General features: G+C 50.7%; 1 protein-coding gene across 1 annotated transcript in view; it reads right to left on the bottom strand.

Annotated features, from left to right (window-relative positions):
- LOC112124992 (protein VAC14 homolog) overlaps positions 1-10560 on the bottom strand; it is a 174183-nt gene extending 163623 nt beyond the window's left edge. The window contains exons 1-7 of the mRNA XM_026653821.1: positions 10451-10560; positions 8983-9133; positions 5596-5763; positions 4942-5004; positions 3556-3663; positions 2669-2778; positions 1295-1401 (exon numbers count right to left, since the gene is read on the bottom strand). Of these exons, the coding sequence (XP_026509606.1) occupies positions 1295-1401; positions 2669-2778; positions 3556-3663; positions 4942-5004; positions 5596-5763; positions 8983-9133; positions 10451-10560 (817 nt within the window). The remainder of the gene's footprint in view (positions 1-1294; positions 1402-2668; positions 2779-3555; positions 3664-4941; positions 5005-5595; positions 5764-8982; positions 9134-10450) is intronic.
- Between the last annotated feature and the right edge of the window lie 3293 nt (positions 10561-13853).

The following is a 13853-nucleotide window of genomic DNA, read 5'->3' on the forward strand; positions in this document are numbered from 1 at the left end:
CCCCCCCCCCCCCCCCCCCCCGTAGTGAAGACGTAGCCTAAATCTCTAAATAAGTGTCCTTGGTGCTGAGTGCCTGCAGATCCCATTAAGGGCTGTCTAGATTTGGGCACTTTAGGCACTGCTGGTTGAAGGGCTGGCCTAAGTACCTGACAGCATCCCAGAGCCACATTTCCAGTGTAATGGATCAGTGATGTAATGCAAGCAGTAGTAATTCACAGGGGTGACAGCATTAAAGGCTATGGAGCACAGCAGCATGCCCAGAGACCCAGACTTGCTGGCCATGCTTGCAATGCTTCTAGCCCTCTGGCCACTGCCTGAGCCCGCCTTCCAGCAGGGCTTCACATGGGCAGCTCCAAGGTCTTTTCATCTAAAAGTCAGGAGGAACCTGTTTGAGCCAAGGCATCTTGCCAAGCACAGGATTCTGCTGAGTGCGAAAAAGCATTTCCAAGCATGGGACAAACCAGGGCCTGGATTTGCTGCAAGGTCTCCGGTCACTCTAAAGTCACTGGTACAGCACTGGTGGAAGCCGTCCTGCTGAGCAGTGACATTTGGGACATCATTACTGAGGGATCCCAGTGTCAGGGGCAAAGCCCCTGCTACTGTCGCTATACAACACTTGACACTGAGGCAGAAGGGGCTATAGAAACACGGCACCCTGTTCCATTTTACTGGCGGAGAAACTGACAACCAGTAGGCTACAGTGGTGAATCAACCTGAGCAGTGACCTGCAAAGGCACTCCCTGATGGCTTCACACTGTGACCACTGAAGGCACTGGTAAAACTCACCCAGTTCCATGAGAGGAGAGTGGGGGCAGTGGTGAGCGCTTGTGAATCCCGCCCCCCTAACATTTCTAATTCCAGACCGTGCTGGTAGGTGAACGGACGCTAACGGCGTATGGAGCCTGGCTTACTGAACTCTAACACTGGGCTCCCACGCTTCGGCCAGGAATGCAATTCTCCGCCAGCTTTCATCAAAGAGCTTTCCAAGTATATTCCATGGTGGGAAGATCCCCAGGACAGGATTTTCAGAGCCCCACGCAAAGCAGCTCAGCCTCCCTTTGAAAACACAACCCCTGTGTAAGGCCTGGCGCTGGTTCAGCCATGAGCGAACCGTGACCCAAAAGAAGTGCTGTGTTGGTCTGGGATTGTAGCCTGTTTTCCCTGGGGGTGGGGAGCTGTCGAGGAGAACTGTGCCATCTACACCATTAACAGACTTCAGTCCTGAATCGAAGGGTTTGGTCACAGGCACAGGGACTGTGGCTGCCATCCAGCATGCTGGGCTTTGCACACTCACCAGAAGCCTGGCAGTGAATCACTAGAATATTGGCCATTTCTGCAAACTTGACACTGGAAGGATTCTTCTTGATCTCTTTAAGGAACTCCCCGAGGGCCACCTCACACCTGCAGGTCGGAAGGACACCCAGTTAAGAGATTCGTTCTTAGCCTACAGAGCACAGGGACACACACACCCCAACCTTCCTGGGTACATATGAACTGACACCAAGAGCCCAGCATCCCCAGTTACATGCACAGACTCACTGCAGCTATCTTCTGACACTGGTCAGCACTCATCCCAACAGGGGGCTTGAGCGTTTCCAACGTCGGGCACATGCCTGTGAGTTACCCACACTCAAGTTAACTCCCCTTGAGTTAGGCCCAGCTTGAGAGAGAGCAGCCACACTACGAACCAACACTGGCTGCACCGACCAACTGTTAGCTGCACAGACCAGCTGCGTCCCCACCGCATTACTGAGCTGCAGCAGCGTTTAACCTTCAACCCACGTCCCCTGCCAGGCCAGCTAGCTTGAATTTACAGCACCCCTGAGCTCAAGATGTGTGTGTGGGGACAGGAGTCGGGTTAGGGGCTACACTCCACTTACACCTCAAGCTAACTCTGCAGCGAAGACAAACCCATGGTGAGCTGCTGCCTCACTGACCCAGTAGTCAGCCCCTTGCCTCTCAGACGCCATCTCTGCCTGGATCAGAGCAGCGGGAGAACCATGCTCTACATCGGGGTTCTCAAACTGGGGTCGTGACCCCTCAGGGGGTCACGAGGTTATTACGTGGGGGGGTCGTGAGCTGTCAGTCTCCCCCTCCCCCCAACCCTGCTTCGCCTCCGGCATTTTGTAATAGTGTTAAATATAAAAAAAGTGTTTTAAATTTATAAGGGGGGGGGGTGTCACACTCAGAGGCTGGTTGTGTGAAAGGGGTCACCAGTGCAAAAGTTTGAGAATCATTTTGCTCTGCACAGCATAACTTCGCACGTATGGAGCTTGCAAGGTCATGGTGTACGCAGGGCACCATTTTGCTCTTCCAAATGCCATCCTCCATCCTGGAAGGAAATTATTCATTAAAATGGGGTCATGCCAGCAAAAAGTTGGGGAACTGCTGCTTTGCAGTCAACTCCGGCCAGAGTGAGCTGGGAGCAGCAGCATGACGCTGGCCTAGAGAATTCAGCCCATTTATTAAGACAACCAGTTTGCTCCACCTTGCAATGCACGCGCCTTTGCGCCTTTGCCACATAGCTCTGGCTTGTGGACAGTGGAAGAGACTGACTATGGAGCAGACAGCAGCGTTTCACCCCAGCCCCAAGGCAGGGAAATCTGCGCATCTCCCACCAGCCCCCCACCGAGTGTTTACCCAGTGCTCCGCACACCCCCACACTCACATCTTCCGGATCTCTTTGCTGTTGTCTCCCAGGATCTGGAAGAGTCCATCCAGGATCTCCGGCAGGTAATCCAAGAGATTAATGTCAGGCACTGACTCTAGCACCAGGATCTAGCTCAGGGAAGACAAGAAAGTCCTAGTGAGTTTCAGAGAAGACTAGAAGTTAAACAAACCAACCACCCCAGAAGGATGCTTTGGTGCAGGAGCAGTGAAAAAACGGAGGGGCACGTAAACTTGGCGATAGTAGGTGGTACTGTAAAGAGCACGGCTGTCTGAGCTGGGGTGCTGGACTAGATGACCTAACGGGCTCTCCATCGTAAGGGGCAGTGCGGGCCAATGGACTAAGTACCAGGGAACGTGGCAGTTCTCATCCCAGCTCTGTCACTATGTCTTGTGTACTAGTCAATCCACGACACCTGCCCCATCTGTAAAATAGAGGATATTTATCTACCCTCCAGGCACTGGAAGGGCTGTTTGCTCTCTTACTTTGAATGTACAAAGTGCGATGCAAGTTAGGCATGTGCTACGTGTTTTCATTATCTTCTAGGACTCTACAAGTCCATGGCAACAGGAATGCAGAGAGTTAATCAGCCAACAGCTATGGCCAGCTGCAGGAAATAAGCAGGAGTGACTCGACCTTTTAAGGAGCAAGTGAGTTTGAGGACAAGACAAAGTGAACCTCATGCATCTGCATCCGCTAAGTTAGTGCCGGACATGTGCCTAGACGCTATGATGGGCACGCTGAACCCCAGCTGCAGCGCAGCCACCGCTGTTTGATAGCTTTCATCAGGACAAGAGCTCGACAGCCCTGGGCTGCAACCACGTCGCCCCTTGCTCGAGCCTCAGCAGTGGAGCAGACGGCACAAGTGCTGTGCCACGCGCACTTACCCAGGAGATGATGAACTGCCGGGCATACTGGTTGTTGGAATAAATCCTCTCCCGCAGCAGCGGGATGAAACCCACGAGGTCAAACTTGTTACTCTCAGTCACGATGTCCTAGGAAACAAACACCATTGGCAGACGTTAGGGCAGCGGTGGGACTCACCCCACCCCCCGTGCTCAGACCCTACGCACCAGCGCAGGCACCAGCTGGCCACTTCCTAGTTTTAGCAAGTTGGGGGCTGAACATGTTTTAGAAAGTGAAAAGTCACCCACAGTGGATGGGGCTCAAACCAGCCAATTCTAGGCCCGGGCGAGGACTCTCAGCTATTGGTCCCCGACCCAAAGGGCCACAGGGTGTGTCCTAACTGGTCAGCGAATCAGGCATCCTCCCTCTGGCAGTGGCCAGTACTGAGGTTTCAGAAACCGGTGAAGACTCACTCCCCACAATGCACCAGTCCGATTGCACAACCCTGAACATGGAAGCGGGGGGGGGGATTTCCTTGATTCACGCACTGACCAGCTCATGCCCCACAGCATGTGATTGAAACATCCTGATATGTAACGAGAAGTGTCCCTAGTCCTTTTTAGGGCTCACCTACACTGTATGACTGATCTCCTGCAACAGTGAATCCCTCTGCTCCAGTCTTATGGCACAGTGGACAGGAGTGTGAGAGCAGGGCTGGACTCTCCCACAGTGACCCGCTGCCACCTCCCCAGCAGGGATCTCTGCACCATGCCAAGCGCTGGGCTGGCATTTGGGAGCAGGGAAGGGAGCGGGCAAGGGGCCTGTTAGTCCTATGAGTGAGGAGGAGGAGGAGGAAATAGGAGCAGGAAACATTTGGAGGTTTGGGCAGGTAAGAACCACACTGTGTATAGATCAGGAAATGGAATTAATGGCTCCTACAAGAGACAGCAGCTTCTGCTCTTCAGACAGAGCAGTCCAGCTCACCTGCCTAAACAAGGAACCCAGACGAGAGACAAAAAAAGGTAGAGACCCCACTCTGTACCTGGTGAGGGAGATGCGACCTACCGATCGCACTGGAGCCTTCCCCTGGGGCAACATGGTGGGGACAGGTACTCCAATAAGCTTTTCATTAACATTCACCCATTGCTGTGTTAAAGGCAACTCCTCCCCGCCCCCAGTCATACTTCACGTGTATGTAGCCTTAGCATTGAGATGGCCAGCAAAGCAACATCTCATTCCACCAGAGCAGCAGCCAATAGGAAAGAGAGCAAGTTCCACAGCCACAGGATGAAGCTGTGATGGTATTGGCTGGTACAGCCTCCTGGAAATGTAACCAATGTATAACTCTGTCCTCCTTCCGCCCCCACAAGGGCCTTCTGACACGGGTCCCTAGGATAGTCAGCTAAAAGAAGGGAAATGGGAATTACCTTGAGAAGTCGGTCCAGTAGTTCAGAGCCGCTTTTCACATTTGGGTCTGGATCAGCGGCAAGCTGCAAGTTACAAAAACAAAAATGCCATCGCAGGTTCCAGAGAGAAAGACAGACACACACCAGTGTATTTGTGCTGGGTTCCTAGCAATGCCCAAGGTCATTAGCCATGAGAAGACATCCCTGACACTTGCACAGGTTAAATCAATGTCATTGCTTGCCAGCTGTTTCCTTTCAGACTAGAAGTTGAATGAGTTTCCAGGAAGGTGCTGGGGAGATGGTTGCATGGGGCAGAGCTGGGTTCACAACACCCTGAATGGAAGGTGTGCCCCAGGCAAGAGAAGGTGGACAGACACTCAGCCTGATCCGAAATGCCTGAACACCACTTCCCAGCTGCACCTTCAGCTCAGCTCTCTTCTCACAACCACAGTGAGCAAGGGACAGACACGGCGAGGGTAGCAGCCTAAGCCTTCTGCAGACATTCCTACAACAGCAGGGCCGAGTGGGCCCAAAGCCAAAGCCAAGCGTGCCCGCACCCTGCTATGCAGCAGGAGGGATCTGCACCGGTGGCCCCTTTAGTAGGTGACAGGTGAGGGCTCCCACTCTGCACCTTCATGGGGGACGGAAGGCGGACACAGGGGAAAAGCCACTTACCTTACTCAGGCCATCAAACAGCACATTGAAGTGTGGGAGGACGGAGCCCCTGGCCACCTTGACGATGTTATATAGGGCCTCGCAGGCATAGTACCGTAGTCGGCTGTCAGCATCGTTGAAGCACGTCAGCACTGGCTCAATCAGCTCCTTCAGGTACAGCCCAGAATCCTGATGGCAGAACCAGGCTGGGGGTTAGGGCCAGTCCCCACTCAGGGTCGGAACAGACTGACCTCTAGCAGTGCACGCGATACAACAGAGCACTGGGACATGACCACAGGTGGCAGTGCCACGAGGCATCGCCTCCTTTGCGTGCATTGGCTCGTACATCAGATCATACCAAGCGAGCCTGTACCATCTCACCATGGCGCCAGATTCACAGGGAGCCATCAGATTAGTATTGTGAATGCCCCTGGAGGATTGCAGGCCTCGTGCTGCAAGTGCCGGCACAGGAACGGAGATCATTGCATTCTAGCTCCCTGACAACGCCACGATCATCATTATGATGTATCCATGGAGAGACAACAGGTCGTTAAGACTTCTTTGGAACAGTGATAATCCCATTCCTGAAACCAGAGACTTCAAAACACATTCGTCCCATCACAGGAGATCACGTGGCTGAAACCGGATAGCGACAGTGTTTGGGACTACACTTAGCCCAGGCTTATAACAAAAACTAGGCCTCCGAGGGAAATGTGACCGCATGGGGTACTACCCCCAGCTCTTGGACCCTCATGCATTGCTATGGGGTGTCAGTATCGGATTAGAATAGGACCATATGAATCCTTGTTGCAACCACTGTTCTATATTTGCAGCAAATCTTGTACAAAAGTTGTCGAGTGTGGTGTCTATGAAAAGGTTACATTTTGCTGGTTATGATTATGCTATCTGTATGCATGTATCATTTTTGTATGTGAAGTTATAAGTATTGGAATATCCACCAGCTTTATGGGGATTGTCTGCCCCATTCTTTGCAGTTCACCCTAATTGAACAACCATAGTTATCCCCCACTGGGACACCAGTCACAGCCAGATATGCCATGTAAGATATCTGCAAAAATGTCAATTTGCTAGATATGAACCTTGTTTATGTTTGTATCACCTGTGCATTAGGGGTTATAGACATGTATGTACGCCTGTATTTCAAACCTGTGCTGTGCTTCTGGGTGAGGACACCCCTAGACAGTTTGGCATCAGCACTATCTAGCCTGCTTGACGGCCCATTTGTGATGTTGCACTCCATATGTTTTATGGAAATATGCTTATGAATAGGACATAACTGGAATATGCTTTATGCTAAATACCCCCTGTATGGTGTCATTAGAAATCTTGTAATCTACTAAGTGTGTTCATCCTATTTGTTCGCATGTCTTATTTCTATATCTGGAGTTAGGAGAATAAGATATAAACTTGTATCACTGATGTAAACATATTAAGTGGAGGCCATTAAGGGTGCTCCAGAAACAATCAGTTGTAAATGGCCTTAGTTACTTGAAAGCCTTCCTATGTATGGGCCAGCTCATGGTGAATGGAGACTAGGGGTATTACAGTGACATGTGACCATGTCACCTGATACTGGAATCCATCTTAAATCTGGTACTTTTCCATTTAGAAGGAGGAGGTGGGATCCAGAGAGACAAAAGATTCCCGCCTTGTGCCAAAGCTATAAAAGAGGGTGGAGCAGGACAAAGGGGGCTGCCAGTCACAAGAAAACCCCTGCTTACTACCTGAGATGTCTGCTGGATCTAAGAAAGACTGTACCAGGGGAAAGGATTGGGCCCAGACTAGGAAGGAGTCTAGTCTGTGAAAGAAGCTTATTGGAACATCTCTGAGGGTGAGATATTACCTGTAATCAGTTTCATAATGTATTAGGCTTAGACTTGCATGTTTTGTTTTATTTTGCTTTGTGACTTACTTTGTTCTTTCTGTTATTACTTGAAACAACTTAAATCCTACTTTTTATACTTAATAAAATCACTCTTGTTCATTAATAAACCCAGAGTAAGTGATTAATACCTGGGGGAGCAAACAGCTGTGCATCTCTCTATCAGTGTTATAGAGGGCGGACAATTTATGAATTTACCCTGTAGAAGCTTTATACAGAGTAAAATGGATTTATTTGGGGTTTGGATCCCATTGGGAGATGGGTGTCTGGGTGCTGCAGGCAGGTAACCCGCTGAGCTGTTTTTAGTTCAAGTCTGCAGCTTTGGGGGTGTGGCCCAGATCCTGGGCCTCTTTTGCAGTGGGCTACGACGTGTGATTTTATACAGGGATAGCTTGTCTCTAGAGTGGTATGCTGCGCTGAAATGCAGAACGAAATGCTATAAACAGACTGCCTTACTTTTTCCTTCCTCCCTCATCAAGACATGTTTGATAACGAAATGTGTATCAGATCCAAAGCCCATTGTGACTTCAGCCTGTGGATCAGGTTGTTCATGCACAAACCTCCCTGTTTTACTGAGCCCAAAGCTGGATCCTGCAGCCATTACTCAGTGCTCTCATTGAGGAGAATGGCGTAAAGGACCTAAGGAAAGGGGAACAGACCCTTAATCGGAACAGAAGCCAGTTACGTTTTCCCTTGCACATCAATGTTACAATAAGGTGTCAGTGCAATAGCACAGCACTGGGATGCATGTCTATTTCAGTGACTAAAAGTAGTCTAAACTCTTACTCTGAAGTCCAATGGAAAGATGCAGTGTAAATTGATGCAACGGTTTACGCTTGTCTGTGCAGCCCAACATGGTTTGGGTAAGCCTCTGACTGGGGCTGGCCTCTAGTCTAGCTATGCTTTAGCCTAGTTAAGGGCCTGAGTATGCTACAATAAGCTACCATGTTGTGGGACTGAGTGGTGCAGGGCTGTGTTTTATCATAAGCACATGGCATTAACATGTAATTGATAAACAAAGATTGTTTCCCTGCGGGACTTCCAAAGCCCAGGCAATGCTGACATGTCTACTAAGCTCCCAGACCTGATCCCGCATCTCCAGCATTTGGTGGAGTTCATGGCTTTTGCCTTGAGCATCTCATAAGGAGCAAAGTAACTTCTGCTGCCTCTTCTGAGGTGGACAGAACTCAGTCTCCTTAGACATGGCTTGTCACGTTCCTGTTCAGATCCTTCCCCAGCCCAGCCCCAGTGTTAATTTTTCATTTTCCGCCCAGCAGCCGGAGTTTGCCAGTTACAATTAAATGTTTCCATCAAGCAGCCTGGGCCTACCACAGGGCTAGGATGCACACCCCGTCCTGGGTGCACCGGTGAGCACTGCCTCATGGAGCAGGGCATTGACATCAAGGAGACTGCTGGGGGAGCACTTTCCAGCAGCCTGTAGACCACAGGGAGCAGATGCTCACATGCTACAGTGACAGGCGAAATCGAAGAACTGGGACCCCTACCTTTCCGAGAGCAATGGAGCAGGCTGCCAGGCCGATGAGCCCCCCTTTCCTGCTGTGAGGGTGCTGCGAGAGCGCAAACTCTTGTGACAGGATCTGGATGACGTGCTTGATCTGCGCTGCATTGTTCTGAGCCACGAATTCTCGCACCAACCTAGTAGAGAACAGAGGGGAGGGCAGGAAGCTTTAGCTTCTATATGACAGAATATCTTGGCCTGGCTTCCACAATGCATGAGATGCTAGCCCCAATGACATTTGCCATGGTTTAGAGTCTTGTGCACTGGCTACCAGACTCCCCCAGCCCAGGAAACATGGACAGGACGGGAAGATTCATTACAAAGCACCTCAACTCAAGCCCTCCGGGGAAAGCCAACAACTAAAAACAGGACAGATGAACGAGTAACTGGCTGCTCCTCACTCCTACCCCTCATTTACTCATGTTCCACCTTGAACCGGTCCAATCACTTCATGAGACAGACAAGTGTTCTGCCACCGCAGACTCCTGAAACCGCAGCGTGAACTCAGTTCCTCAGGGGGAACCTCCCTAAGGACAAGTGGCTCATCCCCTCTTCTGGTCCTTCAACTACCCCAAAAATCCCCTGTGCACTGGGCTGGCGCAGGCTCCCTAAAGATCCCCAATGTCTACGCAGCCTTAAACCCGCAAGACTCAACACAAGCATTAACTGCTTTCTACAGTTATCACCCATCTCCCCAAGCCTTCCCAAGAGCAAAAGGACCTGTCCTCCTCCCAACCAACAGAGGAACACCTGTGGCATTTACAAACCACAGAGAGGGGGAGTTATGACCCAGAAAGAGATTAGGAAGAGCATTCAAATGCATCTCACTGTGAGCGTCCTCCTCGCTCCCAAACTCCTTGACGGCTTTGCATTAAAACTTTCAAGGGGGACTCTAAACTGGGCCAAGATCTCATGTGGGATTTTAGGCAATTTAGTTTTGGCCAAATTGAAGGGGTTCGGTCCCATTTTAGACCACGACACCTCCCCAGTCCTTTATAAGAGTCAAATGTAGATTCAGTCAGCTTCACTTACAATTCCTATTATACCAAAAGTACTGCCGGTGTGGCAGTAACTGTGATGCAATGGAGCTCATGGAAAGAAAAATAAGCGTTTGTCACTCACATAACTGCACACATTGTCTTTGCCAAAGGAAAGAGGACATGGCAGGGTTTATGGAAGAACGGTTCAGAATACATGTGGCTCACCAGGAGAATTCTTCCCTGGCATGCAGGAGGCCAGGGTTCAAGTCCCAGTCAGTGCATACATAAGAACAGCCATCTTGAGTCAGACCAATGGTCTGTCTAGCCCAGTGGTTTTCAAACTGCAGGTCGCAACCTAGTCCGGGGTCACAGAATGTCAGGCACTGGGTCGCGCTGGCTCTGGTCTGCGCCGTGGACCGGGCCGTTAAAAGTCCCGGCGGCAGTGCTGCCCGCCTGAGGCAGGCTAGTCCCTACCTGTTCCGACACCGTGCTGCGCCTCGGAAGCGGCCAGCAGCAGGTCCAGCCCCTAGGCGGGGAGCCACAGGGCTCAGCACGCTGCCTGAGCGCAGGTTCCGCACACCCATTGGCTGGTTCCCGGACAATGGGAGCTGGGGGGGTGCCCGTGGGCGAGAGCCATGTAGAGCTGCTGATGCACCTCCGCCATTGGGTGACCGCTGGTTCTTCGGTTATGTGAAGGGGTAAATAACACTTCCCAATTCACTTTCTCCTCACCAGCCATGGTTTTACACAACTCTATCATATCCCCCCTTATTCATCTCTTTTCCAGATTGAATAGTCCCAGTCTTTTTAATCTCTCCGCATACAGAAGCTGTTTCACATCCTGATCATTTTTGTTATCCTTCTCAGTACCTTCTCCGTTTCTAATATGCTTTGAGATGGGGCTACCAGAATTTCACAGTATTCAAGGTGTACGATGGATAAACTTTAAAAATAAAAATAAAAACACCTCACGTCTCCCCCTTTTTTAAGGCACTATTTGCAAATTATTCAATTTCCTGCCATGAAAATAACACTTGAAACCAAAGAGATCTTAGGACTTGCACTCTGGACAGCCATGAGTAGAACCTCAACTCTTTAGAGAAGGTGAACAAAGTTTTCATGTAAAACGTCCCCTCCTTTTCAGAACCCACTACCAAGCTGTGCTTATGGAGTTACTGTACTAGCCTACGATGGACTTAGATCAACATGTTCCTACACACAAAACCCAGTGGAACGGGGCTGAACAGTCACCCAAATCCTCAACGCCGCATCTGCATAAAGGGCTGCAGCAGTATTCTATAGACACCAGACCAACGGAAGGCAAACCTCTTCCTCTCATTAGACCGGTCTCATACTCATTCCCCCTCCACTGCTGCTGATGGGGCTGCATCACTCAGCTGGATAGATCTAATGCTGTAGACTTGGAAGAGGGCTCCAGGCCAAGGTTTCAGGCACCTGCACGGAGAGGTTCAAGCAGCCGAACCGTTGGTGGTGCAGTGGTAGAATTCTCACCTGCTCCAGTACCATCAGTGCAGGATACACGGATAACACCACATGCTGCTCCCACTGGGAAACGGAAACCCAGACTGCCAGCCCGATGGAGCAATAATGAGTGCAGTGACAGGGAGAAATACCAGGGCTTGTCTACACCGGCAAGTTTTGTCGCCAAAAACTGCCTTTTGGCGACAAAACCGCGATAGCGTATATGTTGCAAGGTCATTAAAAAAAAAAAAAAAAGGCGCCTAGATTTGGCGACAAAAAACATCCACCCCTGCGAGAGACTTGTCTTTTCCCCTCCCTTTACTGTCGACAAACAGCCAGGGTAGACACGACAGCGTTTTTCCGATTTTATTGGCCTCCAGAAAGTATCCCACAATTCCCATGCTGCGGCTCTGGTCAGTGGTTTGAACTCTGCTGCCCTGCGGCCAACCCACCCCTCCCCCTTGTAAGCCCCAGGATTTTTAAATCTCATTCCTGTTTGCTGGCTTCCCAGAGGAGCATGGCTGGGTATCGCACCAAACGCACTCCCGCTTGGACCACAGCTGAGCTGTTGGATCCGATCAGTATATGGGGAGGGGAGAGGAGTCTGTTCAGTCGCAGCTGCGAGTGACCAGTAAGAATTGGGACACATATGGGCACATTCCTCAAGGCTTGTGTGAAAAGGGCTGTGATCGGGGGACACAGCAGTGCAGAGTGAAGATAAAGGAGCTGAGGCAGGCGTACCATAAGGCACGGGAGGCAAACCATCACTCCGGCGGTGCACCTAAGATCTGCCGCTTCTATAAGGAGCTGAATGCTACCCTCGGTGGTGACCCCACCTCCATCGCCGATTGCCCCGTGGATACTTTGCATGCAGCTGAAAGAGGGGGTAACCCAGAGGCTGAAATTGTGGATGAAGAAGTGGAGCTAGAAGAGGATGTGGAGTTCCCAGCAGGGTCGCCCGGTGGGGCAGGCAGCCAGGAACTTTTCTCCACTCCAGGAGTTGCTGTGACTTGTGTAGGGAATCGAAAAGTGGGAGGCAGGTAGTGTTTTCTGTGAGCTGGACATTGCCCTGTGTAGCTAATCTGCATAGCTAAGCAGGGTGTCGATGGACATCGAGACCTGCAGGGAATCCTCCAGAGAGAGGCTCTGGAAAGTTTCCAAGAGGTACTTGTTAATCCTCTGCTGCAGATTCCAAGGGATTGCAGCCATGTTAGTTCCCCCATTGTAGGAAACTGTCCCCTGCCATTTAGCAATCGCTGGAGCTGGGACCAAAGCGGCACATAGCTGAGCAGCATATAGACTGGGGCAAAAGCCGCAAGCATTCAGCAGCTGAGCCCTGGTTTCTCTGGTCACCCTCAGCAGCGAGATGTCAGCCAGCAGGTTGGCCTGTGAAAAAGTGTGGGATAATTTTAGAATGAGATCCCTGCTAAGGTGCCCTGCCAGCCAAGACCTTTTTGTCCGTACGCACAACCACCTTCCCCCTTCTCCCGAAACTCACCATGACTGGGGTGCTTGCAGAGCTGTGTGCCTGCATAGAGTCTCAGAGAGAAAGTGATTTCTACCAGCAAAATGCCCTTTTTACTAAAATGTTTCAATCGTTTGCTGGAATGTAACAATCCCTCTTCTGTTCAGCACAGACCTTGAAGAACACACCACGCACTGCAGCAGATGCACAATTCTTTGCCAACCCCACCCCCGCTCTATGCCCACACTGTCCTTTGCACTTCACAGAGTTTCCCCATCACTCCACCCCCTCTCACAGCTTGGACAATGATAGCTGGAGCCACACACACTTGTGAGGTTTTACCCTTTTTAACAATAACTAAAGGCTAAGGTATTTAATGGTACAGCATTTTTATTCTGTGTCCTACAAAAGTGTATAGCAAGCAATTCACTCTCGGGAACAGGTTCCTAAAGCATTGTGTTGCATGGATCTTGGGCCCCAAAATTGTACATGGATGCACCAGGGAAGCACCTCCAAAGCAGACATATGTAACTGCCCCTCATTGTCCAAGTGGTTCCTCGAGGCCTCTCTGATGATAATAGCAGCCCTCTGGGCTCCTCTGACAGCCCTAGCATCTGGCTGTTCAAACTGTGCAGCCAAGCGCTCTGCCTCAGTGCTCCACACCTGAGCAAACATTTCACCCCTAGATTCACACAGATTATGCAAAGTGCAGCACATGGCTATGACCACAGGAATATTATCCTCGGAAAGGTCTAGCCTGCCTTGAGACACCTCCAGCGAGCTTTCAAACAGCCAAAGGCACATTCGACTACCATGCGGCACCTGCTCAGCCTGTTGTTAAAACGCTCCTTGCTGCTGTCCAGGTGCCCTGTGTAAGGTTACATGAGCCAGGGCTGTAAGGGGTAAGCCGGGTCTCCCACGATTACTATG

The sequence above is a fragment of the Terrapene carolina genome, unplaced genomic scaffold (genome assembly GCF_002925995.2).
Source record: "Terrapene carolina triunguis isolate 2854851 unplaced genomic scaffold, T_m_triunguis-2.0 Scaffold165, whole genome shotgun sequence".
NCBI lineage: Eukaryota > Metazoa > Chordata > Testudines > Emydidae > Terrapene > Terrapene triunguis.